This window comes from Terrapene carolina, unplaced genomic scaffold (assembly GCF_002925995.2).
Source record: "Terrapene carolina triunguis isolate 2854851 unplaced genomic scaffold, T_m_triunguis-2.0 Scaffold310, whole genome shotgun sequence".
In the NCBI taxonomy this organism is placed as follows: Eukaryota; Metazoa; Chordata; order Testudines; family Emydidae; genus Terrapene; species Terrapene triunguis.
The window spans coordinates 2,891,237-2,904,626 of record NW_020664661.1 but is presented as its reverse complement, the minus strand read 5'-3'; the positions used below and the strand labels follow the sequence as shown (position 1 = coordinate 2,904,626).

At 49.7% G+C, this 13,390-nt stretch overlaps 1 protein-coding gene across 3 annotated transcripts in view; it reads left to right on the top strand.

Moving 5' to 3' along the window:
- The window catches only part of NDST2 (N-deacetylase and N-sulfotransferase 2), a 211,973-nt gene that overhangs the window by 162,569 nt on the left and 36,014 nt on the right, over window positions 1–13,390 (top strand). For all 3 annotated transcript variants that reach the window (XM_029912872.1, XM_029912873.1, XM_024218660.3), the window contains one exon: window positions 9,037–10,438. In XM_029912872.1, the coding sequence (XP_029768732.1) occupies window positions 9,446–10,438 (993 nt within the window). In that variant the 5' untranslated portion in view covers window positions 9,037–9,445. The remainder of the gene's footprint in view (window positions 1–9,036; window positions 10,439–13,390) is intronic.

The following is a 13,390-nucleotide window of genomic DNA, read 5'->3' as shown; positions in this document are numbered from 1 at the left end:
TTCTTGATCACTGCTGCTACCTAGGCATCCCAAAGCAGCCAAGGAACCAACAAGGTTATGAACCGGAGTGCTAAAAGGCACATGTGCTTTCCCAGCCAGAACATGTGCTCTCACCTCTACCATTCCCTCCAGTTGTTTCCCCCTGGCCTTACCCACGTTACTGCTTTTTGTCTGTCAGCCTCATCGTCATCCATCACCATAAGGGTATTGTCACCCAGTGAAACCAGTGCAGACTCCAGACCATACCCAGGCTTAAAGCAAACTGGAATCAGCGATATCTGAGGACTCCAGGTGTTACCAAAATTGTTTTGCTATCCTTTTCAATAACCTTCCCCCAAAGAGGAAGGTTAAAGGTAGGATGATACTTTGTGAGAGTCAGCATCAAGAGATGGTGTCTGGTCCCTTGAGTAGGGACCAAGTGCTTTTCCTTGAGAGATGCTAGAACTCTGGCCCACCTTTCCCACTGCAAGGGGTGGGTTGGATAGTCCTCTCCAGGAACGAAGCTGATGTGTCCCTGATGGTCTGTTGCAGCCATATGTGAGAATTTAGTTATGTCTTTCTCTATCACCCTTCCTCCTGCATATACTGAGATTGCCCACTGCAGAACATCTCCACTTCCACAGAAGCAGGGAATGTCTTCCTTTCTCTGTGGAGCCCGGGGCTCTTATGTTAGCTCTTCCAGCTGCCGAGATAAAGACACCAGGCTCTGAAACTTGGTGTTTGTCATGTGTTAAAACAAACAGCCAGAGAGACAGGATATTTTGTCCCCTCCCAAATGTGTGTATTTCTTTGGATAATATGAAGAGCTGTCCTGCGATAGCGAAACCTGCCAAAGAATGTGCATTTTGTGTATCAAATCCCAGTGCATTATTTAACGGGGTTTGGGACATAAGAAGCAAATGGATTGGGGCTTGAAATTGCTGCTTGATTTAGCAATGACTAATGATACTGGCTTCACTCCACTTTTCAAGTTTGATCAATTACACTGCATCCCTTTGTGTCCCAGACACCACTATAGCTGGGCCAAGACTGATCCCCTTCATAACTAGGCCTTGGACTGTCCTCCAAATGCAAGGTCCCCCTTGTAGCTCAGACCTGGGTTGATTCATCCCCCTGAGCTGGCCCCTACCTGCCTGCCCCCTAGGTCCCTATGGGGTAGATATTGTTGGGGAGTTGACCATATGGTGAAGGGAGTGGCCATAGAACCCTAACATCTTTCCACAGATGGGGCTTCCAGGGTGGCCACCCTTCTTCCCTTAGGAGAGACCTTGGAAAGCACATGTACATCCCGTGGAATGGCAGCTGGGGTTGCTTGGGCTCAGGATGTGGTTTCTTTTTCTTCAAAGAAAATATTCCAGGTTATATTTAACAGTGCCCCAAAGGGATCGGGGAGCTGTGTGCTTAGCTGGAGGTCTGTCCATCGAGAACTGAATGGTAGGACAAACATTCCTTTAACTGTGTGCTTTGTCTGCTGGAAGCTTTCCACTCATGCGAGCCAGCCATGGCAGGCGGGAAGGAGCCTCAGTACACAGCCATGCAACTTGTTCTTTTGCAAACCTAAGCAAATTGTGGCTCCCTTGTAATTGCAAGGTTTAAACCACAAGGACAGGTAAGCATGGAGGCCTCTCTGGTGGTTTTCACCCTCTGCTGGAGCTTTCTTCCTCTGCTATCTCACAGGAGATTTCAGTGCGACAGTTCTTACCCTGATATTACTGATTCCTACTGTTGTATGCACCGAGATGTTCAAGATGGGAAAGACATATTAGATCCTGGAGTCCCTCTGTCAGGGTCGGTGCAAGGCACAGCCCCATAGCAGGGACGTATAAGAGACAGAACACAATCTAGGCTTGATCTTGGTGGTTAAAGACAGGATTTTAAGAGGAAATAGTCAAAGCAAAGGGAAAAGCTGTAAGACGTTTGGACTGGTCTCATGGCTATTTAGAGCCAAACTTTTGAAAATGGTCCTGATTTTGGATGCTCCAGCGGGTGTTGCGATTGAGACACCTCGGGTCTGATGAGCTCCCGTATTTGGTGCTTGCTGCATCTCCCTGCTTGGTTAGGTTATCTGTCAGAGGCTGGTTGCAGAGAGAGCTGTTTGTTCTCTTCACCAGTCTTCTGTCTGAGTGGTGGCAGAGAGGCGTGTTAGGGAATGGAGGGTAGATCCTTGTCCATATCTAGTGCTGAAGGCACAGCAGCTATTTCCTGTGCTCATGTCCAAACCGGAGGGATTTTACATGGTAAAGAATTTGGGTTGATGGCTAGTGTACTGGGGAACCTGTGCTTAATGTGGAAATATCCCAAGTTTGGGGGGACCTGACTCATCATTCAGGTGGGGCGGGGAGCATCATTCACTGCTCTGTCTTTGTGTGGGGAACAAGGAGCCGGTGCATTTTTCCTCCTCCCCACCACTCCAAGCAGTTGGTGTGGGGTCTGAGAGTGTGAGGAAGGGCAGAGGAGAGAAGGGAAGCTAATCCCAGAATAAAGGGATAAAGCCTTTGGAATGGACTAATATCCTGAAGTGAGAGTCTGGCAAGTATGAGGTGAGGAAGTGAAGGTTCCACTTGGATACCTGTGACTCCTAAGCTGTGAGGAAAATCCCGCTTCTTTCTAACTTCAGGGCTTGGTCAGCCACCGAGCAGTTACGTCACTTCAGCTGCTGAGAGCACTGACCTTTCCATGCACTTGCTTTGCCAGGACACACACACACTCTCCTTTTCATTCCAGCCAGTGTGTGTAGCTGGCAGGCTGCCTCTTTGCATTCCTTTCACTGGGGTAGGTAGCACTCAAAATTGCTGAATGCTGCAGTATCTGATTTTTGTTTGTAAAGGTTTCTTTTGTTTTCTGATTTGTGCATCTGGGATGCCAGGTGGGGACAGACTGCCTTCCCCTCCCAGCTCGTGCGACACAGGTAGGGGCTTGTGCTGACAGCCAAGCCCAGCGGCACATCAGTGCATACAACAGTCTGAAATTCCTGGGCCTAGGAAGATGAGTCAGGTCAACTCTAGGTGTAGCGACACCATAGAGGCAATCAGCGTAGCAGGTTGGTGGGGGCTGGGTTGACAGCTGGCCTGGGTGAAGGTGCTTATCAGGAAGGTTTTTCACAACTGGGAGGATGGCATTGGAGTGCTTGTCAGTGGGATTAGTCCAGGAGGAATGTGTGGCTTGGATCAGGGTGCCAGTCATGGGAATGGGAGGTCAGAAGAGTGTGCTGGAAGGAGCTGCTGACAGCCAGGGCCCCCGGGAATCATGGGGTCCTGTGCAGCCGCACCCCTGGCAGATAGCTCGGAGCTGCCCTGCTGCAGATTAGCGAGCATCTCAGAGATCTGGCAGCATGACTTCGAGCTCCAGGCTACTGCTCAGTTCCCTTCAGTTCTGCACTGGGCGGAGTTAATGCAGGCTGTGCTAATGCAGGGGGTGTGAAGTTACACACCTGTCTGAAGAGAAGTAATTGCTATCTCCTCTTCCAGCCCTTCTCCTCATGTTTCAGGCTGATGCCTTCGGGCCTGTCGGCCAGCTGGCAGATTTCCCACTTACCCTGGATCCCTGCCAGAAGAGGCCTGTCTCCTCAGGGTGACTCACCCAGGCAGATCACAAAACTGGTTTGACTTTGTCTCAGCGTCTGTCAGAGCAGCAACTGCTGATGCTTCTTGCCGGAGCTGATCTCCTGCCTGAGCTCCCCATTCTTTGGGCCTTGTCTATCCAAGACTTTGGCACTAGCTGGCAATGGGTGTCAGTTATGGCTCCACCCTCACCCCCACAATGAGCTGTGTTTGAACACACAGCATACAGAGGCCACACCAGGCTCATTACCTGTTCCACAAAGAGTAATCAGCCTCCTGCCTACCCAAGGGCTGACCGCTCATTCTGCAGTTGGAGCTAAACACGCCCTGTCTACACTAGTGACCAGACGCTGCACAGCCACAGGAGATGGGGAGCCATGCATGGTTGGTAACCATTGTCAGGTAGTTCCAGATCCTAGTGCTGATACAGCTGTAGAGGAGTGGAGAGGCAGGGGTGTCTGACAGTTTTGCTCCACTATGGAGTTGACAAGCAAGGTACTTTTGTTTTGTTTTTATCCTGATGGCACCAAGAATTTGGAATTTCTACTTTAAAAAAATGCTTCTTCTTACAAAGGAAATGCGGTGTTTCCTAGGAGATGGTTTATTAAGGTGGAATGGAATGGACTAGAAAATCAATTAGATTCCTTCTGTAACTACTGTATAAACCAGTTTGTGCTGTCTTTGGTGTCCAGAGCAGCTCTTGTTGCATAGGAAGTGTAGGGAGGAGAGCATGGAACTGGAGTCATTTGTGGCAAAGGAGAGGAGCCTGCCATTGTGGCGTCTAGAAATCCATTAGATGGTGATTAATGGGGGGGAGGGGGAGAATGTTGCACCAGAAAAGTTGTTTCCTAGGGCAGTGAGCCTTCTGCAGTGCAGTCAGAAGGTGGGTCCTCTACATGACAGGAGTTCTTGCTGATGTTATCAGACTTTCAATACTTCCCCTGTCCCTGGGCACACCGTGAATCCCAGATGGGTTCCAGTTTCTGTGCACCTCAATGTGGAGATCGACCTTCTCTGTTTCTGGTCACTGGTTCAGAGTCAGGGCTTAGGAACATGTACTGGTCTTGAACGCTTTTGGACTGATCCCACAAAATAATTTCCAGTCCTTTGCAGATGGTTGCGTAGCAGATCTAAAACCACATCATTCTGATTACTATCTTGCTGTTATACTACTACAGTTGCAATATGATTTTAGTACTTCTTATTTCACAAACAGCTGAAATTCAACATTAATGCTGTGTGTCACTATGGAATTGAGAATCTTAGCTTCAAAGTGGTACAAAGCATTTGGTTTAGCCTTGGTGATAGCTGACCTTAAAATTTTCACTGGCGCATTCATCTAGCAGCGCTTCTGTGGCAGGACTGAACACAGTGAGGCTGGGACCTTGGACTAATGTAATTTTCAGTCCTGGCTGCACATTCTGACCTCCTGCTTCCATACCTTTTGAGATCAAGCGGTCTTGGCAAACTTACACCCAGATTGGAACAGACCCTGACTTCTCTATGAACTTGATATTTCTGAAGTGTTAGATCCTCATGAGTTTGACCCACCACACAGGAAAGGACAGGTAATTTCTTCTCCCGTAAGAAGGAACTGTTTAATTCCTCCTCCTGGAAATTGGCCTGGGCTTTGCGGTTTGGGTAGGGATGGCTGCTAGATGCCTCCCTCACCATTTCTGATGTAATTTTTGTTGTGTGTTTTTTTTTCTTTCCTTAACTAAACCAGCTGAAGCAGTCCCCAAAGAGCTCAGTGCAGGGTGTGCCAGCTGGCATGCCCTCTGGCTGGGAGGCCTTGTTAGAGAGATCAGAGCTGACAGATTCTTGAGCAGCGATTTGATACAGGCCTCTTTTTAATTTGTTTTTTTGCGCTCACCCATGTAACAAATGGGGGCTTGTTTGGGAGCGTCGCTGGACCATTGAATGGAGTCATTGTTATCCAAACACTCACATGATTCAGAAGTCCCCAGTGCAGGGGGTATCCTTCCCTCGTGCCCCTCAACTGGGCACTGCAGGTGCAGCAGGCTAGCTTAAATCCCAGGTCACCCCAACTTTAAAAAGAACAATCCAGTTGTCTTGCAGTTCTCCTTTTGAGAAGTGTAACCAGAAGACTGAAGGTGCAGTGCTGTGCTGTAGAGATACACGGTTCAGCACTGACAGGGGAGGGTGAATAGATGGGTAAATAGAATCAGGGAAGTGAACTAGTGCTGCTTTCCAGGCTGTTTTTTGAGGATGCACTGTCAGGCTTCCCTAAAGATCAGTGCCTCGGGCACTGTGGGATCTTCCTTGATAGTGGCCTCTGGGTTGCAAATTCTGTCCAATCAGCATTTATTTGGTAACCTCTATGCCCAGCCCATGGGCTCCTTGGCTTACAAATACCTCCCTACATTCTTCTTAAAGCCATCCTTGCAAGAAGAACCTCTTGTGCCGTGTATGTGGAGATGACGTGTGTCCCAAGGCAGGGGGATGAGGAAAAAATGAGCTCTGTGGTATGCAGTTGGCTTCTCAGTCCTAAAACCCCTTCTCACAGGCAGGATTGAGTATCCAAGGCCCCAAGTGGGGCATTTGTGTAAGCAGAGTAAAGGGCGTTTCTCATAGCAATTAATGCCCATTGACATGTGGGTTGTAATGCCTGGTAGACCCAACTGTAGAGCAGGAACTTCCCTGATAGAAAGGACATAGCACATTGGCTCTTTCTGTCCAGCTACTGTCCTCCCTTTTTTGAACACTGGCTCCTTTCAGTGCTATTCCATTTAATGTAAAGTACCTCCAGAGTTCTGGTGCCAAACAAGAGGGTGATGGTGCTGGGGCCCCCTTTGCAGTGTTAGTGCAGGAAGGCTCACAGTGGCGGGAGAAAAGTCATTTTCTTGAGTGTTTTTCAAACAGGGCCAGTGAGTTTTGGTGTTGCATTTTTGGATGTCCAACTTTGAGACACCTAAGAGCCTGATTTTCAGAGGTGCTGAGCCCCCCCACAGTATACTTATCTAGAATCCAGGCTTTCAAAAATAGTCAGTATGTCTGTGATGAAGGTAATGCAGCACCTTCCCGCTGGCTGGGCTGGACTTCCAAATCCAGCTCTGTCAGTGAAGAGGGCTGTCCAGGATTACAGCAGGAGATGGGGAAGCAGGATTCTTGGGTCTCTTAGTCCTGACCCTTCCACTGTGGCCTTGAGCAAGTCACCCTTGCTGTGCCTCAGTTTCCCCATGTGTAAAGTATGTCTTCTATCAGGTTTGGGGCCTCACTGTGTTAGCCACTGCACATACACATGCAAAAAAGTGGTCCCTGTCTCGATGAGCTGAGATCAAAAGGCATTGTGAATTTTAATGATAGTAAAGAGCATTCTGACCCCATTCCGCAGGTAAAAGATGGTGGTGCTATATATTTACATCATTATCAACCCACTTGCTTTGTCATCTCTGTCTCAAGTAATACCAAGAGCTTAGAAAGTAGCCTGGTGGGAACCTTTACAGTTTGACTTTTGGCCCCAGCTGTGAATTGATCTTTTCCCTGATGTAGTTTTTTTTCTATTGCGAAATGCACATTACAAAGTCAGCATCTTTTAATCATGAGCAGTTTCTCCTCTGGTGGCATTTGATTTTAAAGCCCTTCTTTGATAAACAGGCCCTGTGTCTGTTTTACAATCAGAGACAAATAGGGCTAATCAAATTACAAGTACATTAGAATAATAAAAATCAGAGCAAAAAGGCTAAAAAGAGGGAGGCACAGGGAAAAGGTGCTGAATGGTCCACTTCAGCAGCCCCTCATTTCTCTTCTCATTGTTGCTGGGAAACAGCTGTGACGTGCTGTGCCAGTTGCATAGGGTGAGGAGGGAATGTTTGTGTGTGTGTTGTGCATCTATGTGTTTTGGGTTTATTTGTGACTTTCAGAAAGAGCTCATTGTGAACATGTGACTAACTCCGTGTGGGACATCTGGTACTTCCTTGTGACAGGGCCCTGGTGCTTGCTCAGCATCTGCCTGGCTGGGAAGGGGTGGGTGTGCATGAGAGGGAGTGAGACCCATGTGCTCCTGTGAGTTCCTGGGAAGCTGCTTTGCATTAGGTAACCGTGTTTCTGGGAAGGAGAAAGAAGCAGTGATTTTGAAATCAGGGCAGCTCTTGTAAGTTCCCTGGTGTTTGCATCTTGGAAGGATTGGTGCTTGTCTGTCCTTGTGGGGATCTTTTCCTGTAAAAATAACAGCATGTGGTGAAACAAGGCTGCTGGTATAAAAATGACAGGAGAGCTGGGGATCAGTAATGAGATATACAGCTTTAACCTGTAACCTGGCCCAAATGCACCCAGGCTGTGTGGGACTGAAAGATGGCATGATGCTCTTTAGTGGTCTATGTGAAATGGAGAGGGAAGTGGGAGATGTAAGCAGGTGTTCCCACCCCATCACCATCCAGTCACTTGGCACTAATTGACCTTGTTGGCAGTCTCAGCAGAGACCAAAGATTGATTGAACTCCCCTCTCATCCTTAGAGGTGCCCTGGGAAGGCCTCCAGATCAGTATATGAGGCACATTGGTACCATGGGAAGGTTTGGTGATGCACATTGGTGATGCATCAAGGAGCCTGTTAGGTAGATCACTAGTCTCCAAGGTTGTCAGTCAGGCACATGTCACTGGCAGAGTGTGCATATGTTCAAATGAAAGCTGGACGACTCGCCTGAGCATCAGAGTTCCTATGCTGGGGAAAGGCATCACTGCTGGGCACCCTCCTCACGTATAAAAATGAAACTGCTGTCCCTGCCTTTGCCTTTTATAGCTCACGGTGTGCACACGGGGAGTACATGTCCTCTGTTGTTAAAATGACAGCATCCCTCAGGACTCGAGAAGGCATTAGCTTGAGAGCTCAGGAGGAGCAGGGTCTCCTGTGGGAATCAGGGCAGCCTCACGAAGCAGGAGCCAGGGAACATGGGATGGTGTCATTCCAAGGGTGGAGGAGCGAGAGAGCTAGCTGCAATTGGAGAGGCTTTCCCCTGGGAGTGGGGACCGCAGTAGCCCTAGAGTCCATAAGGAAGCAGGCAACGGGGGGAGGAGAGGAGAGGGGACGGACGTTATTATGACAAGAGCAGGTTAAAAGGGGGGAAGCGAGGCCCCGTGATGCTGCTGTGAGAGGGAGGCTTGGGTAGGAGGGGATTCCTCTCTTGTGCCCAGTGCCATAGATGGCACAAGGAGGGATAGGGGACGTCAAATGCTGCAGGCTCCTGGCATCACAGTGTGTGAGAATCCCAGAAGAGGGAACAGCACCATCTCTATTCCCTGCAGATCCCTTCCTAGAAAGCCCAACAGAGTCATTCCCCAGCTCACCTGAATTCCTTTACTGATGGTGCATTTCCTACCGCCAGCAGCTTGGTCTGATCTGTGACTGCCCTTCCCCTGCCTCCATGCCCACCTGCTACCCCAGCCCCTCTGATCCCTGTAGCCTGATAAATATTATGAACACTTACTGAAAGTCTCTCTCTCTCTCTTTAATTGCAGGTGTAGTCAGAAGGTGCCATCATGTGAATGGCAAGCGGCTAGCTGAGGAATAGACGCCAGGTGGGATTCCCCGGCTCCACACACAGCGCGCAGGATGGCTGACTGATTTGGGCTTGGAAACAAAGGCGTTTATAAGCACCCCGTCCTCTCTAGGACTTGGCTGAGAGAGAGGAGTGGCGGAGGGGGCAGCACACGGAGGAGCGATGGGAATTGAGGACCATGGTTACTTGAGATAAATGGCAGATCCCTGGGAGTCTAGTCTAGAAGCTGCTCGCTTTAGTTTTCCCTCGCTCTGCAGCCACTGTTTCTTCTTCGCGAGCTGCCGCTGGGTGCTGCCACGGTGGCGCTGGAGATCTCCAGGGCGACTTGAGTGCAAAGCTTGAGGAGGGGGTGGGCCGCCCGCCTCACCATGATTCAGCTGTGGAAAGTGGTGCGGCACGTGCGACAGCTGGAGCTCCACAGATTGATCCTGGTGCTCATTGCCTTCAGCCTGATCTCCATGTGCTTCCTGGCCTACTATGTTACCAACAGCCCCAAAATCAAGGAGCCACTGCCCCTGCCCTTCAGCGACTGCAGCAACCAGCACAGGGTCCCGATCCCACCCCAGGCCAGCTGGAGGCTCACCAAATCCGTTGACACCTCGCGCACTGAGCCTGTGGTGCTAGTCTTTGTGGAAAGCATTTACTCCCAGCTGGGGCAGGAAATTGTGGCCATCCTGGAATCCAGCCGGTTTAAATACAGGACAGAGATTGCCCCTGGCAAGGGGGATATGCCCACCCTGACAGACAAGGACAGGGGCCGCTATGCTCTTATCATCTATGAGAATGTCCTTAAATATGTGAACCTAGATGCTTGGAATCGGGAGCTGTTGGACAAATACTGTGTGGAGTATGGAGTGGGGATTATAGGGTTCTTCAAAGCCAATGAGAACAGCTTGCTCAGTGCTCAGCTCAAGGGATTCCCCCTTTTCCTACACTCTAACCTAGGGCTCCGGGACTATCACATCAACCCCAGTGCCCCTCTGCTCTACATCACTCGGGCCAACGAGGTGGAGCAGGGTCCCCTGCCCGGTGACGACTGGACTGTGTTCCAATCAAACCACAGCACCTATGAGCCTGTGCTCTTGGCCAGTACAAAGTCTTCAGAATCCATTCCTCACCTGGCCACCCACAAAGCACTGCATGCCACTGTCGTGCAGGACCTGGGTCTGCATGACGGGATCCAGCGGGTCCTCTTTGGCAATAACCTCAACTTCTGGCTGCACAAACTTGTTTTTGTGGACGCCATTGCTTACCTGACTGGCAAGCGCCTCTGCCTCACGCTTGACCGCTACATCCTCGTAGACATCGATGACATATTTGTGGGCAAAGAGGGCACTCGCATGAAGGTGTCTGATGTGGAGGTAAAGCCTGAAGGGATAACCCAGTGGCACCTAAATAAGGCCCCTTGGTCCAATGAAGGGCTACATTGGCAATCTGCCAGGAGCTGCAGGGCTGCCCCTAAGATTGCTGCAATCGTAGAACTGTAGCCCATGCAGATTATATGTCCCAGCATATGATGCTTTCAACAGAGGCTGCCCAGATCAAGATGCAGCATTGAATTCTGGGACCTGTAGCCTTCATGGGCTGCACTTTACTCCTGAGGGAATTCTGCACCAAAAAATTAAAATTTCTGTGTACAATATTTTAAAATTCTGCAAGTTTTATTTGTCAATAAATAAATATGGAGACTGCAGCATGGCAGTGGGAGCACAGGCCACTGGCTGCATGAAGGTGGGAGATCACCCTGCAGCCTCCTCACCTCCCACCCCGGGGACACGGACTCAGTGGTGAGGCTGCAACCGCCTCTGACACAGCACAAGGCCTGGGCCTGCCCCAGAAACACACTGGGGCCCTGCCCTTCTGCACCAGGCGCACCAGGTATGGGGCAGGCAGACTTAACCAGGCAAGATCCAAGTGTGGAGGGGCTCAGTGTGGGGGGATCCAGGTGTGGGGTGAGAGGATTATGTGTGGGACAATCTGGGTGCAGGCAGCTCAGTGAGGGTCTAGGTGTGAGGGGATCTGGATGCACAGAGGCTCATTGGGGGGTTCTAGGTGCAGGGGCAATGGGACTGCAGGGGCTTCCAGGTGAAGGTGGGTGGGGCTCAGTGGGGGGTCTGGGTGTGGGGTCTCAGCAGGGGGGCCTGGGTCCTGGGGGAGTGGGGCTTGGGGTGGGGGGTCTGGTGCAGCTGGGTGGGGTTCTGGATGTGTGGCCTCAGGGAGGTGCAGGGGGGTGGGTCTCATGGTGAGGGTTTGAGTGCAGAGAGCTCAGTGGGGGGTGGTCTGGGTGCAGAGGTGGGGGTCTGGTGCAGGGGGGCTCCAGATGCAGGGGTTGAGTTTCAGTGGGATGGGCTTTTGGTATGGAGGGCTGAGGGTGGTGGGTCCCTCAGGAGTAGCACTTGTAGGTTAAAGGTGAGAATGACTGCAGCAGTCTACTCTTTCTCATCTTTAATATAGTGATGGAGTCCATGGGGGTCCCAGAATGCAACTTGATCTGAGCAGCTCCATCTTGATTTGAGCAGCTTCTGTTGAGAGCATCACATGCAGAGAAGCCTAATGTTCTCTCTCAGCCCCAAAGGCTGGCACCTGGCACACCAACCAATAAAACTGCTGCAGTCTAGTGTTTAATCCTCCTGTGACCTTTCAGGACAGCACTTGGGAGAGTGGGGAGCTCTCTTGTCACCTCAGGTTACTCACCTACTCCTCTCAGCTCATCTGCCCCCAGTTCTGCAGATCACCTGTTGTGTAGGGAGTAAGGAGTGTCCAGCAATCCGGAAATAAGGGTCAGCGGAGATGCACAGAGCAGCTCCCAGAGCTCAGGCCAGGAGCTCTCCCCTTGGCCTCACTGCTGGGGAGGAGTCTGAGGGGGCCCATTTTGGGGGTTTCTTGATCGTGGCCCTGAATGACTGGGTGGTGATGACATAACTGAGGAATGAGTCAGAAAAGGACAGGACAGGGAGAGAGTGGGGTGGAATCTGGAGAGTGGGGTGGAATCTGGACAGGAATCTATTTAGGTGTGGCATTTCCTGTGTTTCTGCATTTGCCTTTGTACTGTATGTGCTTTTACCTAGCGCAGAGAATCAGGGACTTTAAATGAAGTGATCGGGCTATCCTGCTGAGCTACTATATCTCATCTGTTATTTAAGAACTGCCCTATAATACTTGAACATCTATCTAACCCTCCTCAAAGTTACTCTGCCATCCATTGAAACTGTAATTGATGGAATTTCGACTAAAAATCCCATCCTCTCATCCCTTCAAAGTGTTACTGGTTCGTACTATGTGCAGAAAAGTGGTCTTGTTCAGTGTTACATGGCTTGCTGTCATATGTATGGTCACTCCCACCTAATGCTTCTTCTGGTAAAATTGTCTCTTGCAAGGGGACTGACTGTCTTTTGTGTTAAGTTTCTGTGTCTGCAGGGAGTTCAGTTAGGGTGACCAGACAGCAAGTGTGAAAAATTGGGACAGGGGGTGGGGCGGGTAATAGGCGCCTATATAAGACAAAGCCCCAAATATCGGGACTGTCCCTATAAAATCGGGACATCTGGTCACCCTTAGTTCAGTATGTGCTGCTACTTTGTCTGGTGACCTTTTTTTTTAAAATTGTTTTTTATATAGGAAATAGCAATAATTTCCTGAAGATCTTGTGAATGTGAAAGAAAAACTGAAATGTTTTTATGGAGTGTAAAATAAAAGGAAATGAGGGTGGAAGGGAGATAGAGGGAAACACAAAGGGGGAGAAAGAGAAGGCACAAGCCTCGGACCAGGGAGCAGGTATTGTAAATAAATCATTAATTGTTTTGCTAAGTGGTTGCTGACAGTATGTGCCAAACAATTATTTCTGTATGTGTACACACTCACCTTGGGGATGCACTTACACCTTGCCCCAGGCACTATGAATCCTGGTTGCAGCTCTGTGTTTTGGGACACTCAGATGTCATGAAAGTCTAGCTCAAAGGACACTGGTCTACATTATCCCAGCCAGGACACCCCTCCCCAAACTGGGAAAGGTGGGGACCCCATTCCTAGCCGTGCAGAGCACTGACCCTGGGAGGGAAGCAGGAGACAATTGGCCTAAGCCCTGGAGACAGGACACAAGTCTGTTCTAATGATTTTAAAAACCAACCAGACCAGATAATTCTAAAAGATGTTTCATTTTGGGTTTTAACTGTGAAATGGAGGAATAATCTGAGATCAGTAAACAGAGAATCTCAGGCAAAGCAGATAAAGCCCAGATTTATCCATTTAAAAGAGACTCTGATTGCAGCACCAGGAGAGGTTCATGAATTTTTATTTTCTTCTTCGAGTGCTTGCTC